At 33.2% G+C, this 25849-nt stretch overlaps 1 protein-coding gene across 4 annotated transcripts in view; it reads left to right on the forward strand.

The window, feature by feature from the left end:
- Window positions 1-25849, forward strand: part of LOC143244087 (trafficking kinesin-binding protein 1-like) — a 142765-nt gene that overhangs the window by 22913 nt on the left and 94003 nt on the right. Inside the window, exon 1 of one of the 4 annotated variants that reach the window (XM_076488182.1) lies at window positions 4149-4295. The exons of 1 other annotated variant lie outside the window; for it this stretch is intronic. In XM_076488182.1, coding sequence (XP_076344297.1) covers window positions 4272-4295 — 24 coding nt within the window. In that variant the 5' untranslated portion in view covers window positions 4149-4271. Of the gene's footprint in view, window positions 1-4148; window positions 4296-15569; window positions 16030-18468; window positions 18713-25849 lie in introns of those variants that run through there. 2 more of the 4 variants (XM_076488191.1, XM_076488172.1) reach the window with 2 other exon arrangements.

A 25849-nucleotide genomic window follows, 5' to 3' on the forward strand; every position in this document is an offset into this window, starting at 1 on the left:
ATACGATGAGTGACCTGGAAGGCATCTAGAAGACTGGATGAACACCACACACAAGAGAGACAAAATTATGTACATTAAAACAAAATACATAAACAGAACTATATACAGTAGAAATGTTAACCAAACTATCATAATTAAAAACACACACTTAACTAAACAAATAAACATTCAAAACCTTAAGGGTCATTAAGGCTCAATAGATAATATTGAAGGTAGAGAGTAATTTATCGTTAATTTTACTTAAGTCACAACTGTCAAAAGTATAGTAAGAATTTATATACGTTACATTATTTATTTATTTTAGCATCATACATTATTAATTATCATTGTCTTAAATTAACCTTTTCAAATTTGTAAAAGACACTTTCTTAGGCCAAATTGTCTTCATCAAAGGTTTCATTAATTTGTTCAGTAAACCATTTAATTGTATTTATTCTTAAGTCAAAAAATAAGCATGTGAAGTTTGGAAGTATTTTGGCAAAATGTGTTACTTATCTGTTTTACAGATTATATGTGAACTCTATTAAACCATCGCAATAGGTAAAAATGTGTAAAAACATTTTAAGAGAGACAAATAAAATTTTCAGTGTGCCTTGTTACTAAAACGTGCGAACTGTGATGCATCAGAAAAAATTGAAAAATAATTTCCTAATGCTTGAGATGTATCTCGCTACCACAAGATGTGACTTTGCAGGACATCAACTCTCTCAAAATATATATATGTTTAAAAAAATCATCTCCATGTGTAATATATATGCAAAAAAGGCTCGTTTGGGTTGAGAAAATATTTTACGTAGAAGAGCGAACAACGTTTCGACCTTCTTCGGTCATCGTCAGGTTCACAAAAAAGTGTAATACTGTTGTTGTTGGTAACGCCACATGGTGTGTCTCGAGTTCAAATCCCACGCGAGTGGGGATTTTTATAACTTTTTCGTAATTATTAACTCATAATGTTTTGAGCAAGGTGTTACCATGTTAGGAAAATCCACAATAACAAAAACATTAGAGATTTGAATTATTTATTCACATTCGATCACAAAGATTGTTTGTCACAGTTGTTGTCGTGCTCACCATTATGTGGAGGTCTTGTGTTAAAATCACAGTACAGTTAGAATTTTAACTTAATATTGTTTTATTATTATAGTTATCTGTATCGTATCTACAACACGTTTTTCGAATATTAGAAAAATTAAAATACCATTATAGAATAAATCAGGAATAATATCACATTACATACTAAGCACGAGTGAGCGTTATGCGTCAAAACGATTTAAATATCTTTTTAATTCAACAGATGACGCTACAATTCACATTGCTTTATTTTTCACCTGGAAGTAAAAGATTTTTAAAAATTACAAAAAAAATTGAAATTTTTATTGAAAAGTTTTCGTAAGTTTGTTTTTATAACATATTCATTGCCCTTGTCATCACAACTAATAACTTGCAGAATCAGACATTTGATGATGGAGGAATATTTCTTAGAAAACTAGTTTGTCCCATGGTTCAATTTATAAGGTTTTATCAAGAAGAACATTTGGGCATGAAATAAATATAAGACAAAATTATAATCAGGAACAGCTTACAGAACACAACCAAATGTACACAAACATATATTTTTTTCTTATAAAATAGCAAATAAAGAATGGATATTTTCTGTTCATATATTGTTACTGCATTAAAACTAATTAAAAACAAACAAACATGTTCAGGAAACATTTATTTAGATTTAATTATAAAAAGTAAAAATCAACCATCATTTACCCCACTATTCGTTGGTAAAAGAGTAACATAAGAGTTGACTTAAATTATAAATGTCAGTGCAGGTAACTAACACAATTCAGATGGAGGTTATGTTTCAACTCCAGTGTGCTCGTAAACATGATTTCCTGAAAACACCTAGATGGTTTTGAATAAAAGCTGGTTACAGTTGGATTATAACTCAACTTAGAAATAACTAATTTTTGGAGGGTAAAGTTCAAAGTGATATCACGAAAATCTAACAAAATCCCTATCTGTTAACATACGGACCTCACGAAAATCTAACAAAATCCCTATCTGTTAACACACGGACCTCACGAAAATCTAACAAAATCCCTATCTGTTAACACACGGACCTCACAAAAATCTAACAAAATCCCTATCTGTTAACACACGGACCTCACGAAAATCTAACAAAATCCCTATCTGTTAACACACGGACCTCACGAAAATCTAACAAAATCCCTATCTGTTAACACACGGACCTCACGAAAATCTAACAAAATCCCTATCTGTTAACACACGGACCTCACGAAAGTCTAACAAAATCCCTATCTGTTAACATACAGACCTCACGAAAATCTAACAAAATCCCTATCTGTTAACACACGGACCTCACGAAAATCTAACAAAATCCCTATCTGTTAACATACGGACCTCACGAAAATCTAACAAAATCCCTATCTGTTAACACACGGACCTCACGAAAATCTAACAAAATCCCTATCTGTTAACACACGGACTCATCTAACAAAATCCCTATCTGTTAACACACACCTCACGAAAATTTAACAAAATCCCTCAACACACGGAAAATCTAACAAAATCCCTATCTGTTAACATACGGACCTCACGAAAATCTAACAAAATCCCTATCTGTTAACACACGAACCAATTTTTCACATTATTTTTGTTCATAAACTGAGTGAAAAAATGATCGGATTTTAATTAATCTTGATGGACGTGTGTAGAACATTATTCCTTATTGTTCTACCAAAAATGTTTCGTGTTCATTAATAATGACGGGCTTACGAACATATTTTATGTTTTTAAATTGCGAATATGATCAACGTTATGTGTCCCTCTAGTTCTTGTAACTTCAGATTCCAGTATAAAAGGCCTAAGGTGATACGACACTCGAGTAGTTTTAAAACTGTTGTAGTAGGAGCAGACGAAACTGTTATTTGTGCTATTATAATAAAAATGATCCTGTTTATGATGAGTCATCATTGGATAATTCCGAAATGATATAGGGTTGGATATGGTTCATGAAAAGTAGCAATCAAAACGTTATTAAATTTAACACAATATGTGTTATTTGTAAAAAAAAAAAAAAGAGTAAAATATTCGTTTTTATTACTTGTCATTGAGTTATACCGGTTTCAATGAATTCCATCCTTCATCAGTAGCCTTGGACAAGGGCAAAGACTTTGTATGATGGTGGAGTGTATGTTACATGTATGGTGTTTTGAGTTGTTGTTGTTTTTACCTACACAGGGGTCCTGGACTTTCAATAATTTGTAAAATTGTGATACTAGTTTAGTATTTTGAATTATCTAGTCTAAAGGATGCTTAAAGTAATACAGAAATAGGTGAAGCAACTCTACAGGGAGGAGACAACATTCTCAAGGAGACCGAAACTAAAGAGAGCGAAGTTATAAAATAACCAATATCATAACACACACACACATGTATATTTACACACAATTCGTGTAACTGTTAGTTACATCTTATTTTATTTATTTCTGCACCACGTATTCAGGGGGACAATTACCTCCTTACCACCCACAATTCTTCCGAAGGCGAAGAATGCCACCTTTCATCAACAGCAAGAACAGATCGAAAGTATAAGCTAAGCTTCATATACTGGTAAAATGTGTATTGTATGTATTGTGTTTCCACTGGTAACTCTAATTATAGACTGAAGTTCAATTTTGTTCTTAGTATTTGAGACAACTCATCAGTTGAATAATTGTAACCCGAGCAGAAAGCGTGGTCAAGCAACGTTTTGTAGTTGGTTTGTTTACATTGTGCGAGTTGCAACACCTTAATTAGGCTTAAGAAACACGGGTATCGTTTTACCTAAAATACGAACTTGAAGCAAGTGTACGACACGTCGTGCTATCCAATCTTGAGCATAAAACATAAAGTAATTGGAGATTTAATCGTCTGTATTGAGTGCTGGGAAGGGTTAGGATTTCTTTACAGTGTTTAAATTCTGCGTTGTTTTAGCATTGCGTTTATAATGTTAAAACAAATAATATGATACATTGAAACTTGGGGGAAGTCTGTAGATCGCAATAATTAGCGACAAGGATTTTAAGAAAGGTTTTACCCTCGAAAACCTGTTGTAAGAATCGTCATGTAAGGACAACCGTGACGAAGTCACTAAGCCTAGCTGATACACGGACATGAGTTCATATTGTAGAAGATTAGTGCTCAAGTTGTAATAGACTAGGTTGAACTCTGTAGCGTGAGAACTTCAGACGTAGTAAGACTTGGAGGCATGAGGGATGACTGGATACATAACAATATATGTATGTAACTATTCTAGTCTTTATAGTATAGATAAACATTAGCACTAAACGACAGATTTAAAACAGTTGTATAAACAATAACTGGCAAACCTTACAGTTTCGTTGAAGTGTTTATATAATGTATATATATTTTTGCCATTATACATCGGTAATATTGATTTTATGTTCTTTTCTATATTTGATAAACGATAGAAGCTTTTAAGTGAATATATATATTATTGATACATATATGTTACATTTTCAACGAGAATCGTAGAAAGCTTACTTGGTTAATCTTAGTGATAAAACCAAAGCTTTAAGTTTAAAGATAATTAAATAAAGGGTGGAAGTATGACAATTTAGGTGCCGCTTTTTAACTCATGAATTGATAAATTAAAGTAGTAATTTACCATTCTCATGATGTTGGATATTCTAAGACTTATTTTAACAAAAGTAGACGCTCTTCTGTAATATTTTAACAAGAGTAGACGCTCTTCTGTAATATTTTAACAAAAGTAGACGCTGTTGTGTAATATTTTAACAAAAGTAGGCGCTCTTCTGTAATATTTTAACAAGAGTAGACGCTCTTCTGTAATATTTTAACAAAAGTAGACGCTGTTGTGTAATATTTTAACAAAAGTAGGCGCTCTTCTGTAATATTTTAACAAAAGTAGACGCTCTTCTGTAATATTTTATCAAATGATGTCAGCTTCCTGTATCCGATGTCAGATCTTTATCCTATATGTCATATTTAGGGCCTGGCATGACCAAGCGTGTTAAGGCGTTCGACTCCTAATCTGAGGGTCGAGGGATTGAATTCCGGTCGCACCAAACATGCTCGCCCTCCCAGCCGTGGGGGCGTTAAAATGTGACGGCCAATCCCAATATTCATTGGTAAAAGAGTAGCCCAAGAGTTGGCGGTGGGTGATGATGACTAGGTGCCTTCCCTCTAGTCTTACACTGCTAAATTAGGAACAGCTAGCGCAGATAGCCCTCGAGTAGCTTTGCGCGAAATTCAAAACAAACAAACAAAAATCATATTTAGTGTAGAATATGTATCTTATCACAAGTTTACAGAACATGTTTCTAGTATTCAGCACTAGTAAAGTGCCTGAAGAGCACATCACAGCTAGTTAGTTTAAAGTTGTTTTTTATATCACTGAATTCCGACCAAGCAACCAAGCAGAACATTCTCGTTCACATATGAAAACATCGATTTATTATCTCCACCACTTTACCGATATCAGACAGTTTCTTAAAAGTTCATTGCCCTGCCCAAAATCGTAGTCAATCACCTTTTCTATCTTCATCTAATTACAAATGAAAACCTAATCGCACGTGGTCTGTCAAGTTTGTGTTGTGTTTCAGAAGTTGTTCTTTTTAAAAACCTTTATGCATACAGACACCAATTAACTTAATTTGGGTGATCAAAAATTCTTCCTAAACAACATTTAAGTCTTTGAGAACAAGTTATATCTCAGTAATATCAGATGGTTCATTCTAGAAAAATTTCCTTTGAAGCTGAATGTTCCGGATATCTGTTACGCTCTCAATATGTTATTGTTTCAACATAGCACGTGTCGACAAATTCACATGGTTTAGAACAGTGGTTCCCAACCAGGGTGCTCGCACCCTTTGGGGGTGTGAGATAACGTTCCGGGGGGGTGCGAGATAACATTTGTTTTGGCCACCTTTATTCTTAAATAAATAATTACTGTGAGGGGTGCGAGAACATATTAAATTTTTTTAGGGGTGCGGGGCGTAAAAAAGGTTGGGAACCACAGGTTTAGAATATGGTCAAGCGACGACCACGTTCCTGTTAAATGAAATATTTTTCAAGAGATGTGATTACCTTTCAACCTTGAACGGCAGGCGTGTTTCTAGCCACGCGTTAGCCGCTTTGAGAATGGTGTTTCTACTCCCCGTGGGGGCTGGAAGAGTACACCGAACGAGGAAAGAAGGCCCGGCATGGCCAGGTGGGTTAAGGCGTGCGATTCGTATCCTATGAGTCGCGGGTTCGCATCCTCGTTGCGCCAAACATGCTCGCCCTTTCAGCCGTGGGGGCGTTATAAAGTGCGGTCAATCTATTCGTTGGTAAAAGAGTAGCCCAAGAGTTGGCGGTGGGTGGTGATCACTAGCTGCCTTCCCTCTAGTCTTACACTGCTAAATTAGGGACGGCTAGCGCAGATAGCTCTCGAGTAGCTTTATCTAAACACATAAAACGAACTATTGTGTAAAACCAATGAATCACCAAAAGTCCATCTCTACGAATCTTCAATATCAAAGAATGATTGTAATATTCCTGTTTAAGAAGGAAGGGGAATTTGTTTCTACCGGGTTTTGTACGTGTTTAGTAACTCGATATTCATGTTTCCATTTCGTGTTTAGTAACTTAATATTCATGTTTCCATTTCGTGTTTAGTAACTCGATATTCATGTTTCCATTTCGTGTTTAGTAACTCGATATTCATGTTTCCATTTCGTGTTTAGTAACTCGATATTCATGTTTCCATTTCGTGTTTAGTAACTCGATATTCATGTTTCCATTTCGTGTTTAGTAACTTAATATTCATGTTTCCATTTCGTGTTTAGTAACTCGATATTCATGTTTCCATTTCGTGTTTAGTAACTCGATATTCATGTTTCCATTTCGTGTTTAGTAACTCGATATTCATGTTTCCATTTCGTGTTTAGTAACTCGATATTCATGTTTCCATTTCGTGTTTAGTAACTCGATATTCATGTTTCCATTTCGTGTTTAGTAACTCATGTTTCCATATTCATGTTTCCATTTCGTGTTTAGTAACTCAATATTCATGTTTCCATTTCGTGTTTAGTAACTCGATATTCATGTTTCCATTTCGTGTTTAGTAACTCGATATTCATGTTTCCATTTCGTGTTTAGTAACTCGATATTCATGTTTCCATTTCGTGTTTAGTAACTCGATATTCATGTTTCCATTTCGTGTTTAGTAACTCGATATTCATGTTTCCATTTCGTGTTTAGTAACTCGATATTCATGTTTCCATTTCGTGTTTAGTAACTCGATATTCATGTTTCCATTTCGTGTTTAGTAACTCGATATTCATGTTTCCATTTCGTGTTTAGTAACTCGATATTCATGTTTCCATTTCGTGTTTAGTAACTCGATATTCATGTTTCCATTTCGTGTTTAGTAACTCGATATTCATGTTTCCATTTCGTGTTTAGTAACTCGATATTCATGTTTCCATTTCGTGTTTAGTAACTCGATATTCATGTTTCCATTTCGTGTTTAGTAACTCGATATTCATGTTTCCATTTCGTGTTTAGTAACTTAATATTCATGTTTCCATTTCGTGTTTAGTAACTCGATATTCATGTTTCCATTTCGTGTTTAGTAACTCGATATTCATGTTTCCATTTCGTGTTTAGTAACTCGATATTCATGTTTCCATTTCGTGTTTAGTAACTCGATATTCATGTTTCCATTTCGTGTTTAGTAACTCGATATTCATGTTTCCATTTCGTGTTTAGTAACTGAATATTCATGTTTCCATTTCGTGTTTAGTAACTCGATATTCATGTTTCCATTTCGTGTTTAGTAACTCAATATTCATGTTTCCATTTCGTGTTTAGTAACTCGATATTCATGTTTCCATTTCGTGTTTAGTAACTCGATATTCATGTTTCCATTTCGTGTTTAGTAACTCGATATTCATGTTTCCATTTCGTGTTTAGTAACTCGATATTCATGTTTCCATTTCGTGTTTAGTAACTTAATATTCATGTTTCCATTTCGTGTTTAGTAACTCGATATTCATGTTTCCATTTCGTGTTTAGTAACTCGATATTCATGTTTCCATTTCGTGTTTAGTAACTCCATATTCATGTTTCCATTTCGTGTTTAGTAACTCCATATTCATGTTTCCATTTCGTGTTTAGTAACTCAATATTCATGTTTCCATTTCGTGTTTAGTAACTCGATATTCATGTTTCCATTTCGTGTTTAGTAACTTAATATTCATGTTTCCATTTCGTGTTTAGTAACTCGATATTCATGTTTCCATTTCGTGTTTAGTAACTCGATATTCATGTTTCCATTTCGTATTTAGTAACTTAATATTTATGTTTCCATTTCGTGTTTAGTAACTTAATATTCATGTTTCCATTTCGTGTTTAGTAACTCGATATTCATGTTTCCATTTCGTGTTTAGTAACTCAATATTCATGTTTCCATTTCGTGTTTAGAAACTCGATATTCATGTTTCCATTTCGTGTTTAGAAACTTAATATTCATGCTTCCATTTCGTGTTTAGTAACTTAATATTCATGTTTCCATATCGTGTTTAGTAACTTAATATTTATGTTTCCATTTCGTATTTAGTAACTTAATATTCATGTTTCCATTTCGTGTTTAGTAACTCGATATTCATGTTTCCATTTCGTGTTTAGTAACTTAATATTCATGTTTCCATTTCGTGTTTAGAAACTCGATATTCATGTTTCCATTTCGTGTTTAGAAACTTAATATTCATGATTCCATTTCGTGTTTAGTAACTTAATATTCATGTTTCCATTTCGTGTTTAGTAACTTAATATTTATGTTTCCATTTCGTATTTAGTAACTTAATATTCATGTTTCCATTTCGTGTTTAGTAACTTAATATTCATGTTTCCATTTCGTGTTTAGTAACTTAATATTCATGTTTCCATTTCGTGTTTAGTAACTCGATATTCATGTTTCCATTTCGTGTTTAGAAACTCAATATTCATGTTTCCATTTCGTGTTTAGTAACTTAATATTCATGTTTCCATTTCGTGTTTAGTAACTCGATATTCATGTTTCCATTTCGTGTTTAGTAACTCGATATTCATGTTTCCATTTCGTGTTTAGTAACTCGATATTCATGTTTCCATTTCGTGTTTAGTAACTTAATATTCATGTTTCCATATCGTGTTTAGTAACTTAATATTCATGTTTCCATTTCGTGTTTAGTAACTTAATATTCATGTTTCCATTTCGTGTTTAGTAACTTAATATTCATGTTTCCATTTCGTGTTTAGTAACTTAATATTCATGTTTCCATTTCGTGTTTAGTAACTTAATATTCATGTTTCCATATCGTGTTTAGTAACTCGATATTCATGTTTCCATTTCGTGTTTAGTAACTCGATATTCATGTTTCCATTTCGTGTTTAGTAACTCGATATTCATGTTTCCATTTCGTGTTTAGTAACTTAATATTCATGTTTCCATTTCGTGTTTAGTAACTTAATATTCATGTTTCCATTTCGTGTTTAGTAACTCGATATTCATGTTTCCATTTCGTGTTTAGTAACTTAATATTCATGTTTCCATTTCGTGTTTAGTAACTTAATATTCATTATTTCGTGTTTAGTAACTTCATGTTTCCATTTCGTGTTTAGTAACTTAATATTCATGTTTCCATTTCGTGTTTAGTAACTTAATATTCATTTCGTGTTTAGTAACTTAATATTCATGTTTCCATTTCGTGTTTAGTAACTTAATATTCATGTTTCCATTTCGTGTTTAGTAACTCGATATTCATGTTTCCATTTCGTGTTTAGAAACTTAATATTCATGTTTCCATTTCGTGTTTAGTAACTTAATATTCATGTTTCCATTTCGTGTTTAGTAACTCGATATTCATGTTTCCATTTCGTGTTTAGTAACTCGATATTCATGTTTCCATTTCGTGTTTAGTAATTTAATATTCATGTTTCCATTTCGTGTTTAGTAACTTAATATTCATGTTTCCATATCGTGTTTAGTAACTTAATATTCATGTTTCCATTTCGTGTTTAGTAACTTAATATTCATGTTTCCATTTCGTGTTTAGTAACTTAATATTCATGTTTCCATTTCGTGTTTAGTAACTCGATATTCATGTTTCCATTTCGTGTTTAGTAAACTTAATATTCATGTTTCCATTTCGTGTTTAGTAACTATTCATGTTTCCATTTCGTGTTTAGTAACTTATATTCATGTTTCCATTTCGTGTTTAGTAACTTAATATTCATGTTTCCATTTCGTGTTTAGTAACTCGATATTCATGTTTCCATTTCGTGTTTAGAAACTTAATATTCATGTTTCCATTTCGTGTTTAGTAACTTAATATTCATGTTTCCATTTCGTGTTTAGTAACTCGATATTCATGTTTCCATTTCGTGTTTAGTAACTCGATATTCATGTTTCCATTTCGTGTTTAGTAACTTAATATTCATGTTTCCATTTCGTGTTTAGTAACTTAATATTCATGTTTCCATATCGTGTTTAGTAACTTAATATTCATGTTTCCATTTCGTGTTTAGTAACTTAATATTCATGTTTCCATTTCGTGTTTAGTAACTTAATATTCATGTTTCCATTTCGTGTTTAGTAACTTAATATTCATGTTTCCATTTCGTGTTTAGTAACTTAATATTCATGTTTCCATATCGTGTTTAGTAACTTAATATTCATGTTTCCATTTCGTGTTTAGTTTCCATTTCGTGTTTAGTAACTTAATATTCATGTTTCCATTTCGTGTTTAGTAACTCGATATTCATGTTTCCATTTTGTGTTTAGTAACTCGATATTCATGTTTCCATTTCGTGTTTAGTAACTCGATATTCATGTTTCCATTTCGTGTTTAGTAACTTAATATTCATGTTTCCATTTCGTGTTTAGTAATTTAATATTCATGTTTCCATTTCGTGTTTAGTAACTTAATATTCATGTTTCCATATCGTGTTTAGTAACTTAATATTCATGTTTCCATTTCGTGTTTAGTAACTTAATATTCATGTTTCCATTTCGTGTTTAGTAACTTAATATTCATGTTTCCATTTCGTGTTTAGTAACTTAATATTCATGTTTCCATTTCGTGTTTAGTAACTTAATATTCATGTTTCCATATTCGTGTTTAGTAACTTAATATTCATGTTTCCATTTCGTGTTTAGTAACTTAATATTCATGTTTCATGTTTCCATATCGTGTTTAGTAACTTAATATTCATGTTTCTTATTTCGTGTTTAGTAACTTAATATTCATGTTTCCATTTCATAACTTAATATTCGTGTTTAGTAATTTAATATTCATGTGTTTTTAGTAATTTGATATTCATGTTTCCATTTCGTGTTTAGAAACTTAATATTCATGTTTTTATTTCGTGTTTAGTAACTTAATATTCATGTTTACATATCGTGTTTAATAACTTAATATTCATGTTTACATATCGTGTTTAGTAACTTAATATTCATGTTTACATATCGTGTTTAGTAACTTAATATTCATGTTTACATATCGTGTTTAATAACTTAATATTCATGTTTACATATCGTGTTTAGTAACTTAATATTCATGTTTACATATCGTGTTTAATAACTTAATATTCATGTTTACATATCGTGTTTAGTAACTTAATATTCATGTTTACATATCGTGTTTAGAAACATATCATATCGTTTTATATATCATGTGTTTAGAAACTTAATATTCGTGTTTACATAACTTAATATTCATGTTTACATATCGTGTTTAATAACTTAATATTCATGTTTACATATCGTGTTTAGATCGTGTTTAATAACTTAATATTCATGTTTACATATCGTGTTTAATAACTTAATATTCATGTTTACATATCGTGTTTAATAACTTAATATTCATGTTTACATATCGTGTTTAGAAACTTAATATACTGCATATTCATGTTTCCATTTAAGTTTCGTAAATATTACTTCTACCAGTAGTTGTTTAAGTTGCATTCGAGAATTGAAATATATTAATGCCGAAGGCACGTTATAAAGATTCTGGTTGAATGAACGTACTGATGAAATTTAGAGTCTGATGTAACTGTCATGGTACCGCATGTAGTACCTTACTACATAGAAAGAAGCTAGCATATGGTACCAGTATATGCTAGAAGAAATCAGTTGAATAGCACTTCACAAATAAACCTTGATAAAATAGTGTTGAACACTACATATTAAGTTTTGTTTTCATGCCACAGCCCAAAAAGCGTAGAGAATTCTCAGTGTATAAGTGATAAGGTAGAAGTCCTTGGAAGAACCAATAACAATATAGTGTGTTTTGCTCAATGTACGTGGACTAGAAGCGGTAGGAGTCCAAGTTGAATTAAAGAGTATTGGTTTCGGTGAGTCGTTCAAGTATTTGAATGTGATAACCTAATTAGAATTGTGATGAATACGAGCATCATTCTTTTTCAAAGGCAGTAAATTTGTGGAGACAGTAAAAAGCAAAATATGTGGTGTGTATTTTGTTGCAGGAATGTTAAAATTATAATCAAGCTCGCATAAAAGATTTCCAAGATACTGGTTGGACTCTCTTATAAATTACTGCAGACTTGAAATGCTTCCCAGACGCTGTCAAGTACAAACTAGATTGTGAAACTGAGACAGATAAATTTGAAAATGGAAAAGGAAGAGACAGAATACCTAAACTCAATGATACTGATTCAAGTATCTTCGATAATGCAGCCTTCGTGACGAAAGGAAGACTGCTACTGATCTCAAACATGAGGTAAACGACCATGTACAAAAATGACAGAAAAGTGTCCAGATATACAGTGTCAAGAAGACTTAACGAGAATGGAATATCTGATCATGTAGCAACTGGATTGTTGATGATTGTAAAATGGTGTTATTGACGGATGAATCCTTGTTTAAAAATTTTGGTTAGAAGCGTAGATTGTACATCCGGCGAAAGATACTTTAATACACAGCACCTTCTATGAAGAATGGGCCAATGTGATGGCCTGGGGGTTATTTCTGCTAAGTTGGCAGAAGATATTTGCAAAATAGATGGAATAAGATGGATTAGGGTAAGAACTATCAGATACTGATCCATCAGGGTATAACAAATAATGTGAATATTATTGATAAAGGATTCTCATAAGGATAAGAACCTCGAACACTTAAGGTATGAAGAAATTACGTAAGTAGGAAAGAAGCTGCTGGGGTCATTCAAATGATTCATTGGCCTCCATAGAGTCCAGCTCTTGATCCAGTTGAGCAAATCTGGAACTTGATAAATCCAAAATTCGATAAGTGAAACGTTACTTCTGAAGAAACTTCATGGGAGTATATTAGAGACATTTGAAGTAAAATCACAAAAGAAACTTTGATTAAATATGTTGTACAATACAGAAAGACTGTATTTAGGTATTAAAGCAAGAGAGGTACACAAAATATTAACTGTTTACTAGTCTCAAACACTTCCACTAAGTTTATGAAGATTAATACAGTTTTGATGTTTCACCTATGATTTACTTCCAATTGTTCATTTAAAGTTTGTTTGTTTGTTTTGGAATTTCGCACAAAGTTACGCGAGGGCTATCTGCGCTAGCCGTCCCTAATTTAGCAGTGTAAGACTAGAGGGAAGGCAGCTAGTCATCACCACCCACCGCCAACTCTTGGGCTGCTCTTTTACCAACGAAAAGGGGGATTGACCGTCACATTATAACGCCCCCACGGCTGAAAGGGCGAACATGTTTAGCGCGACGCGGGCTCGAACCCGCGACCCTCGGATTACGAGTCGCACGCCTTAACACGCTAGGCCAGGCCAGGCCAGGCCCCTCATTTAAAGTAGCCTGAAATCTAATTTTGTACTTTGTCCTAATACTTTTGAAAAGTACTGTATATTTGTGCCAATAATATAAAACAGTAACAGTTTTGTGACAACAGATTTTTTAAAAAAAGAAACGTGTAGGAAGGTGTTACAATTGAAATTATTATATTCAAATATTTTATTTTGTATCAAAAACATAATTCAAAGGAATTTTATTATAGCGGTATTATTTCAAACAAAACCTTATATATAAAAAAACATTTGACTTGTATATCAATCAGTAAAGTCGTAGTAAAACGGTATTTTTGCATTTTTATCATTTAAGGGTTCTTTCAGTAATTGTTAAGACTCATAACGTGGGTAAATTAATACGTAGGCTTATTCACGGATGTTTTTCTACATTAAAATATATTTATAAGCGAGATGTTATCATTTAGTCCGTTGTTGTCCATTATCGGACAACAGTGTACTAAACGATACAAATTTATTAACTGTAGAACGCGCGTGTGTGTGTGTGTGTTTTTTTTTATAGCAAAGCCACATGGGGCTATCTGCTGAGCCCACCGAGGGAAATCGAACCCCTGATTTTAGCGTTGTAAATCCGAAGACATGCCGCTGTACTAGCGGGGGGCTGTAGAACCCTGCTTTAAAATGGATGTCCAGGAAACAATCGCTACAATAACTGCCATCTGGTATTAGTTATTAAATACATAGAATTATGACGAGTATAGAATATAAATATATTTTACAGAAGGAAGATACATTTAAATATTATATAGAGAAAAGCAACAGCAAAGAAAAATTCATACTTCAAATAACGTATTGAAAAATTCAAAGTTTTTCTTCGAAACCACAACAACTAGTGCGCTGGTGCTGCATTGAGACGTCGTTGGCCGTTGGTTTCATCAATACCCACTAGAAGTCCATTGATGAAACCTACTGTTGTCCACTTTGCTTCCATTGTTATATTTATCACTCTCCTATCAACATATTTCTTTGCTCTCCATATCACAACGCCATTTAACCTGGAGTGATTAATTTTGATTGAGGTTTGAAATGTCCCTAATTCGGGTTTGATTATGTGTTTTATGAAACTGTACTTCATCCTATTAGCTTAAGACAATGTTAGTGTACAGTAGATTGGTATACGGTTCCATTCATATTTGATTCACTGTATCCATTGGTACTTGCGTGGCGTGTTCTGTTACGTTTGAGATACATATGGATATTTGTTTTCCCTGAAAACTTAAGGGTTTTAAAGTATTTTTTAAGCTTTCTATTCTGTTTAATTTCTTTGTGTTTTTTTCTCATAGTAAAGTCACATCGGGCTATCTGCTGAGCTCACCGAGGGAATCGAACCCCTGATTTTAGCGCTGTAACTCCGCAGACTTACCGCTGTACTAGCCAGGGGCTATGTTCTGTTTATAGATACTGAATAATAAGATTGCAGGTCAGTTCAGTAACTACTGACATCAGCGATGTCATTTTACTTCAGCCACTTAACTGCGTAATTCAGAGCTCTAGTTGCTCAGCTCTAGGGTTTCGTTATCAGCAACAGGTGTGACAATAACTCAATATCTAGTTTTGCTCTTAACAAGATACAAACAGATGTACTGATAATGTCGCCCCTAGTGGCTCAGAGGTACGTTAAAGGCTTATAACGCTAAAAATCCGTGTTTCCATACCCGCAGTAGGCACAGCATAGCCACAAACAAACAAAGCGCAGTCTATGTTTTGTCTTATAGATTATGTGCGATCATGCTTGATTTGCCACGGTGTTTTCTTTTATCATGTGAAACGTATTCAGTAGTGTATTACCGTACAAACACCGAGACCATCACGACGTGTGACAGAAATGGCATTTAGTAGGTCGCGGCTCATTTTTATCAAAACCCTCCAGTTTGATAAGCTGTTTATCCCGTAATAGTTTTATTAATCTGCCCCACACACCTCACACTTGCTGATTTTTTCTAACGTTTATTGGGTGTTCGAAAGACATTACGGTTTTATTTTCCTTTCGTTGAGAATCATGGGATAAATTACTGGTGTATGCTGTAAAACGAAAACGAACCACACAACGAAATAAGCTGCTTTTTTTATCCACCAGGTGTGAGTGTCCATTTCCATAGCGAAAATAAACTATCTAATATACTTACGTTTTATGGATGTAATTTTCCAGGTAAGAATCAGATTTCTTGATAATATATTTTTTTTTATTTCACGTAAATAATTGGCCTTATCTACATAATCATATTTTGTTCCAAAGATGTTAAAATTCCATATTAACACTTAATCTTGATTTTGGTGCGACATGGAAATATATTTATTTATTTTTATAAAGCTAGAATATATGACTTTAAACTTACTGCTTTTATGTGTGTCACTTTTAAATGTCTTGTTTCAATTCCATGTGCTTCACTGAAGAGAAATACAATATTTATTATGGGTTATGCTGAAGAGGTAACGTTAAAAGCCGTGGAATGGTTATTACATAATTCTTCATTAACTGTGCCCTGTATTATATACATTCAAATTTGTTTCTGTTGTGCTTCTGTTTAACGTGTGGAGTTTAGAATTAGTTATATTTGAAAGAGATAAGTGTTAAGTGTAACCAGACCTTGTGAGACCTTGAGAGAATTTCTACACCCGATTTCGAACATGCAAAAATAAAAACAGCAACAAACAAACCAGGAAAACTACAAAGACAATATCTGAATTCGCTGATCTTAATTTGAGTTAATGGATTAGAGGGAAGGCAGCCAGTCAACAGTATCCACCTCTACCCCTTGGACAACTCTAATATTACTTATGTGACTTGGTTTTTAACTCCCAATATTCTTGTAAAACGACTGATCGGAGAGTCATTTACCCTTAGATTTTTTATTTATGGAAAACTGGATATATGTGGTATCGTATAATTAACATGAACAAAAACATTAAAAGTATTTTACTGCAAACAACGAAAGCACGAAAATAAGAGTAAATTCAAAGCGTTTTATCTGGTATCTGGTAAAAGAAATTTTTATTTTATCATCTTTCAAGGTCTTGGGTGTTGTTAGCTTGAAGAGGGCGCTGGTGTTGTTAGCTTGAAGAGGACGCTGGTGTTGTTAGCTTGAAGAGGACGCTGTCGATTCGATTTACAAAAGGATTTAGATCATTTAGTGAGTTGGGAAAATAAATGACAGATTGATTTTAGTTATGTTAAATGTAAGAAAATACATGTGGGTTATCACAATTTAAATTATAAGTAAAACTTGTATAGGAATAACCATAGCAATATGATTTAGGATAGGGTTCTTCATGTAATTGTTGTTCAGTCTGTAAAGCCATCCAAACAGTTTGGTGTTCCTAGCATTAGGACAAATAGGATTTTAGGTTGTGTATACAGAAATATTAAAAGCCTAAAGGAGTTAATTTCATTGTATAGGTCACTGGTTATGGCCACATTTATAATATTGTGTCCAGTCTTGTGCTGGTTACCTTAGAAAAAAAACATCTACATCTACATTATCATAGTTAACACAGAGAATTATAAAACTAGAGGACGCAAATGTAGATTTAGGTAAGGCAGAAGCCGTCTTCAGCTAACACAATTTCATTTTTCAAATAGGATGGTTGGCCAATGGAATGGGTTGCCTTCGGATGTTGTGGAGACAGTAACTTTGAGTGAGTTTGAATGAAAGTTTGATAGATATATGAATGATAAGGGCTGAATTTAATATGTTTTTATTTAATAGCTTTAGTTTGGCTTAGAGGATGGGACAGCCCAGATGGTCCACCAGGTCCCTTGTTGTCCCTAAACATTATCTTAAGACAGATAGATAGGTATGTTGGTTATTTTTCTTTGTATATCAATACTTTTTTTTTCAGTTTAAAGATGGCCTATTTTGCGTATACAATTGTGGTTCAGCCCACTTAGGTGCTTTGCGAGTTTCATAACAATCTGATGTAGTGTTTAGAAAAGAAAAATAATAAAACACCAGTGAACATTCAAAAAAAAATTTCTTTATTTTCCAAAGTAGCCAATTTATAACCATTTTATGGCTTCAGTTGATTGCTGATGGACAAGGAGACGTTTCTGAAACGACTATTCCAAACAATAAATAGAAAAAAGAAAACCACAACTGATACCAAGTTGTACAAGTGCTTGTGGCACTCTCTCTAGGAACTTGTACATGGTGATGATGAATGGTTATCTTCGTTAAACAGCCAAACAAACATAATTTCGAAATGAGCCAATCATATTATTTACATTGCTAGTTGCACAAACCTTCCCTGGTCCTTTATAAATTGAAGTTTAAAAAAAACAATTTTTTTAAAAAACAAAATTGAAATCTCTGATGTCTTTCATCTTCTAAATAACAACATAAGAACCAGGTAGACTTGCGCCTTGCCTAAATACAACTGTAGACAATGCTTTACCCGAAATTAGGTCGACCAGTATTACTCACGAGCCTGCTGACCCGTAAACGTTATCAAACTGTGTTGGTATCAACATTTCTACTTTAAACAGATGTAGCTCAGCATTTCAGAGGATAATAGTGGTTTTTTTTACTGTAGATTAGGTTCGCGTTCTGTGGCTGGAATACAAGGACCATGCAGGAGTTTTTTGTAGCCTTCCTTTGTGATATCAGATACTATGTGTGTTGGATTCTGACAGAAATGTTCCGTAACAGTGACTGAAAGGAAAAGGACTCAGTCACTTGGAACTGAAGTGTTTGATTTATGTAAAACATTGTTCTCAGTACGTGTGTTTAACACTATAATTCAACATATAGAACAAATTAGTGCTATGGAAAAGGAGCCATGTTCCCATCTTTTATAGAGGGACCATAATGACACATTCACGTGGATTTTGGTGGGTAAGTATATCTGAATCAGTTGTTAAAACGATTTTAACTTAGAAAATAATCCGTAGAACTTTGAAATTCTTGAAGTGTAAAACTGGAAAGATATGAAACAACAGGCGGCGTGAGAGTGTATTTTTCTTATCTCGTCCCCCACTGGTATAGCGGTATGTCTATAGATTTACAATGCTAAAATCAGGGTTCGATTCCCCTCGGTGGATCAAGCAGATAGCTCGATGTGGCTTTGCTATAAGAAGACGCACTTTTCTAATCCGTATTTCAAGCTTCACTTGTTTATCTTTATATGTTCATATATAGCATCTTCTTTCATTGAGCTATCAACCTTTCTTTGCTCAACTTAATGTATATATATTCGTGTGCCTATCTTGATAATTATATGTTTGTATATATTTATATGGCCCAGCATGACCAAGCGTGTTAAGGCGTGCGACTCGTAATCTGTGGGTCGCGGGTTCGCATCCCGGTCGCGCTAAACATGCTCGCCCTTTCAGCCGTGGGGGCGTTATAATGTTACGGTCAATCCCACTATTCGTTGGTAAACGAGTAGCCCAAGAGTTGGCGGTGGGTGGTGATGACTAGCTGCCTTCCCTCTAGTCTTACACTGCTAAATTAGGAACGGCTAGCACAGATAGTCCTCGAGTAGCTTTGTGCGAAATTCCAAAAAACAAACAAACAAATATATTTATATATCTCGTGCATTCATGCATCCAACCACTCACCCACACCCACGTATTTTATATTTTTAAATCACATTTTTAGTGTAGTGGTCTATTCCTGGTGACGACTGCTTTTTTATAAAATATTTTATAAGAACCCGTACAGTATTCTGGAAAGCAATATTTGTAGCCGAACGTAGAATAGTTCGTATCATGATTGATAGTCGTAATTCTATTTTTAGGTGTTATTTGGGTCCAAAGGGTAGCGTACTGACAAAACGGTTGCATATAAGTATATCCGTCATCAACTTTCCCATAAAAAATCGAGCGTTAGTTTGGTGGATTAGCCTGTAATTAGACTCGTCAACTTCCACCCGCTAACAACTGTCCGTTGTGTTTAATCATTATAAAAAATCACAGACGCATTAATTAATGAAGTTATATTCCGATGTGTTGAACCATTTTAAAGAAGCTACGGAGACGTTTATTAACAAAATTAGGTTTCATTGTGTTGAACCGTTATACAAAATCACATTGATTAATTAGAATATGGAACGGACAAACAAATCTAATTATACACATCTAGAAGTTGTTACACTAAACGAACCGTTATACAAAATCACATTGATTAATTAGAATATGGAACGGACAAACAAATCTAATTATACACATCTAGAAGTTGTTACACTAAACGAACCGTTATACAAAATCACATTGATTAATTAGAATATGGAACGGACAAACAAATCTAATTATACACATCTAGAAGTTGTTACACTAAACGAACCGTTATACAAAATCACATTGATTAATTAGAATATGGAACGGACAAACAAATCTAATTATACACATCTAGAAGTTGTTACACTATACGAACCGTTATACAAAATCACATTGATTAATTAGAATATGGAACGGACAAACAAATCTAATTATACACATCTAGAAGTTGTTACACTAAACGAACCGTTATACAAAATCACATTGATTAATTAGAATATGGAACGGACAAACAAATCTCATTATACAGATCTAGAAGTTGTTACACTAAACGAACCGTTATACAAAATCACATTGATTAATTAGAATATGGAACGGACAAACAAATCTAATTATACACATCTAGAAGTTGTTACACTAAACTAAACATATAGTTTTAACCTATTAATATTGTGTACTAAAACATTGTTTTATATGTTGACTTAGTACTGTAAACATAATTTTGCCTACAAATATTTAATGACATAATACGTATTTACAAAGTATGTTGAAATCTGAGTAGATAATTCAATACAAATAATATTAAATAACGCTTCATTTTTTTAGAGAGATGGGAAGTACATTAGTATGGGAAAAATAAAATTATTGTTTGTCTGTGTGGTATGGGGCATTTTTGTAGTTTTTTTTTTTAACTTACTGGTTTTATTATTTCGGGTTATACAAACTTACCTTAGGCACATTTAGGTTTCAGTATTGATTTGTTTTTACAGCATTTTATACGCAGATGGGCTAACCGCCCTGTTGAGACACTTAATTTGGAATTACTGACTGTAATGAAGTTTAACACTCAGCAGACAGTATCCGTCTCCACAAGTATTTTGACTGGCTTTGAACATTGGACCTACCGGATTTTGATTATTAGTATACAAGTTTCTTATCAAACATATATTAATTATGTAAAACCTGGAAATTGCACCATAATTAGTAGTTTGTTTCTTTGTTTAATAAGTTAGCAGTACTTGCCACAACTCTAGACCACGACTAGGCCCTTAGATCCACCACTCAACACGCTAACCACTAGATCCATAAAATAAAAGGAGATACGTTAAGATTTCAGATCAACTCGGGTCTCAGTATTACACGACCAACACAAAACCCTTCCTTTCTTTTTACCGCGGGATGATAATCATTAAATAATCAAAGAGATAAAACGAAACGTCGCTGAATGTGATTGTTAATGAGAAATATTCTATTTAATGGGATTAATGTGTTTGCTTTTGGTTCTAGAAAGGTCATATAATATTTGTGGGTTGTTACTTAAAAATGTACTATTGGCCTCCAATGGCTCGTAAGTAAGCTTCAGGCTTACAACGCTAAAATTCTAATTCGATCCCGTGGTGGGCACAGTACAAATAACCTAGTGTCCAGCTTTGCGCTTACACTGTTGTTCTGTCGAATTCAGACGATCTTATTAAAATAAAGATACAGAAACACTTCTTATAAAAGCGATATAATAATACAAAACTTTTCCAATAGAGCTAATAACATATAAAATACAGGGTGTTCGGAAAGTCACTGTACAGTTTTGTAATATATTTTATTCAGTCTATTTCAAGCCAGCAACTGATAGCGGTGTTAGAAACAAAATAAGAAGGATCCAGGCCTGTATTGATGCCAACGGGGGTCACTTTCAACATTGTTTATAATTATCATTCATATTTACCTCCTGTATTCTATGTTGAAACATGTCTGTTAATAAATATATAAGTGCACAGTGAATTTCCGAACATCCTGTATCACTCTCTCTGTTGGTCATAGAATGTTATGAAACTGCCTACAAGGTGTTGGCTAATGATTCTACTTTTGCTGAGCCTCGTTTATTCCTGTTCATGCCAGTTTTTTTTCTGTCAAAGTTGGATCACATGAAACAACAAAGGTAGCTATGGTTTTAGAATAAAAAGTTCGCGCGTGACTGTGAAGAAGTGGGTGTGGTATAAGTGAACGTGGATGTTGAGTGTGTTGCTTAGACTTTGAGACCGACCCACTTGAAACTTGTACTTGTTCGGAGTGTACGCATATTTCCTGTTTATTTATTGAATATCACTGAGTTAAACGTATTCTTTATACACAGATATTACTATAATAACGCTAGAAAAATGAAACGTGAAGTGGTTTATAATTTTAAACTAGTAAAGCAAATTTTTCAATGATCTTATTTGTCGATTTTAAAACTACATTAACTGTTTTTAAAGAAACGTGTTTTTCGGTGGCTCAGTGGTAATCGTGAGGGCTTCTATTGTTATAATTCAGAGCTCCATTTCTTCAAAGAGCATAAAACGTATTGTTTATTGTGCACTTTTGTACTTAACAGAAGAAAAATAACAACAAAAACGAAGCCTACGTTAGAGACTAGAAAGCTAAATACTGAAACATTAGTCAATCGATAACTGAGGGAACTTTATATATGTCTGTGTTTGTTTAATAATTAACTGTTTTATCAGCCTAGTAGGAATAAAATGAAACAACAAGGGAGACGGTTTAGTTTTTCTGGTTTGTATTTGATGTTCCTGAAAAATAGTTCTATACCTTTCTGAAGTAAGTTTGTCTCTTAACATGAAAGAAGTAAAACAAATCCATCTTAACATGAAAGAAGTAAAATAAATCCATCTTAACATGAAAAACGTAAAACAAATCCATCTTAACATGAAAGAAGTAAAATAAATACATCTTAACATGAAAGACGTAAAACAAATCCATTTTAACATGAAAGAAGTAAAATAAATCCATCTTAACATGAAAGACGTAAAACAAATCCATCTTAACATGAAAGAAGTAAAATAAATCCATCTTAACATGAAATAAGTAAAATAAATCCATCTTAACATGAAATAAGTAAAATAAATCCATCTTAACACGAAAGAAGTAAAATAAATCCATCTTAACATGAAAGACGTAAAACAAATCCATCTTAACATGAAAGACGTAAAACAAATCCATCTTAACATGAAAGAAGTAAAATAAATCCATCTTAACATGAAAGACGTAAAACAAATCCATCTTAACACGAAAGAAGTAAAATAAATCCATCTTAACATGAAATAAGTAAACAAATGGTTGTGTACCTGAAATACCAACTTCTAGCAGGATTCTAAATCACATTTCTATTGGTCTAGAAATAAGTTTAGTTTACTATGATATTTAAGTCGAGCGTAGCCTAATGGTTAGTGTATCACGTTGCAAGTCGATAGATCCGAGGCTCGAGACGTGATTTCGCTAAATACTCTTCGCACATTTAGTCGTGGACGCGTTATAATAGTGACTGAGGATTCAATGGGTTTGGCTCAATAAATTGGACAAGCCCCATGCGGCAGCGAGTGCTAGAGGCCGACTATCTCCTTTCTCTGATCAACAGCCTAAAATTAAGGATAGAAATACCTGAATCTCAGATACATGTGTATAATATATAGCTCAGATTGAAACTTCCATTTATGGTACTCTAAAGTTGCATGGGAAAGTGGTTGTTTTGTAGCTAAGAACAGAAGACAAAGACAAATGAATCATGTAATCTGTATTGGTTTCTCTATTTTCAAGACAACACTTCACAATCGTTAATATCAAATGTATCACACTTCAATATTCTTTCAAATGACTCACAGTATAACATGCCATTTTCAACTGAACGACACCATAACTTTTCACTTTGAAATAGTTCACGATGTAGCAATATATATTCAAATAAATTAATTTTAACTTTTTACGTTCAGATAGATTGGATTTCCCCTCTAACGCTTTCGAATAGATCATATTAGAACTCTCTTCTCTAAAAATAAGTCTCACTCTAACACCCAATATTCTAATATATCAGATTTTAACTCTATTTTCAGGTGGATCACGTTTTAACACTCCACTTTCTAATACAAAATTTCATATCACTTTATTCGAAAAATTATTCATGTTAAAACTAAAACACAGTTCAATAAAAACAAGAGCTATTTAAAAACACCACTTTTAATAATTGTACGTGAAAGTGTATTTTATTAATAACTGCCAACATTATATTTTATGTGTGATCAAAACTGGCTTAGTATACTAACACATTATTTATTCAACACTGTACTATTCCTTTCACGATATACGATATAATTTACCCTAACTTTTCTAAAGGGAATATTGCAAAGGTGGGTTTTTTGTTCCTTCAACAGAAGCGTCAGCTTTCATATGCAGTTGTTGTGTGAAACTTACGATGTTGCTTTTTATCAACTGAACACAGCGTACTTTTTGGCATTGAAAAAAGTGTTTATAAAAAAATTATTATTTTTTACCTTAAAATAAATATTTTGTATTAAAGAGAAGAACTCAAATACTTGTTTAGGTTTTCATGTGGTAATACATAGCAACGTTTCTATAGATTTACATGTGGTAATACACAGCAAGATTTGTATAGGTTTTCATGTGGTAATACATAGCAACGTTTCTATAGATTTACATGTGGTAATACACAGCAAGATTTGTATAGGTTTACATGTGGTAATACATAGCAACGTCTCTATAGATTTACATGTGGTAAAACATAGCGATGTTCGTGCAGATTCACATGTGGTAAAACATAGCAACATTTGTATAGGTTTACATGTGGTAATATATAGCAACATTTGTATAGGTTTACATGTGGTAAAACATAGCAACATTTGTATAGGTTTACATGTGGTAAGTAACATATAGCAACGTTTGTGTAGATTTACATGTGGTAATACATAGCAACGTTTGTATAGATTTACATGTGGTAAAACACAGCGACGTTTATGTAGATTTATATGTGGCGAAACATAGCAACGTGTCTACAGACTTGTATGTGGTAAAGCATAGTGACGGAGACGAAATGTCTATAATAGAGCAATAGCAAAGTATATCAAACATCTCATCGTTATAACTTAAATGTGTTATTTCATTAAGAATAGTTAACCCTAGAATTACCGACTGGATCCGGATCCCATTAGCCTATAACACGTTTTTCTAGTTTATCTATACTCTACATTATTTGTGGATCCTTGACTTGGGTGCTTACAGAAAGTCTTACGAGTTTCACTGGAAAGATTCTGCTACAAAGATTGCAGTTGTTCACGGCAATTGCGGCTGGGATTTCCTTTGTATTTTTCACAGAAGATCTATGATTATGTTCAATTATTTTTTTCAGTTTTCAATAAAAACAAAATGTAAGAGATTCATTACTAAACGTTTCTCTTGGATTTCACTCTCAGAACTATTAAGGTAGTTTTATGTTTTCATTTCGCGCAAACTTTCACGAGGGCTATTTACGTTAGCCGTCTATAATACACTACACGTAAGGCAGCTAGTTAATATTAACCCCTCGCCAACTCTCAGGCTACTTTGTTGCCAACGAATATTGCAACCGATCGCAAGTTATAACGCCCCCACAGCTGAAAGGGCAAGCGCTTTCTGTGACGGAAATTCAAACCCGCGGCCCTCAGGTAGGGCTCGAGAGCCCTAAACGTCAGGGGATAAGAGAAATATCTTCTTTGTTCACCAGTTATTATGAAATATCTCAAATAAAATTCACATATGCTATTTAAAGTGTTCTGTTTATATTAAATGTCACTTAATTTTGGCATGTGCTTTCACAACGTAACATACCACACAATTCACCTTATATAGTCCGAGCCTTAACGTCTTGCTAATTAAAAGCAGGGAAATTTTAGCTTAAGAATTACAATAGAAAATTCTATATATCGTCTAG

Source organism: Tachypleus tridentatus, chromosome 1, assembly GCF_004210375.1.
Source record: "Tachypleus tridentatus isolate NWPU-2018 chromosome 1, ASM421037v1, whole genome shotgun sequence".
Taxonomy (NCBI): domain Eukaryota; kingdom Metazoa; phylum Arthropoda; class Merostomata; order Xiphosura; family Limulidae; genus Tachypleus; species Tachypleus tridentatus.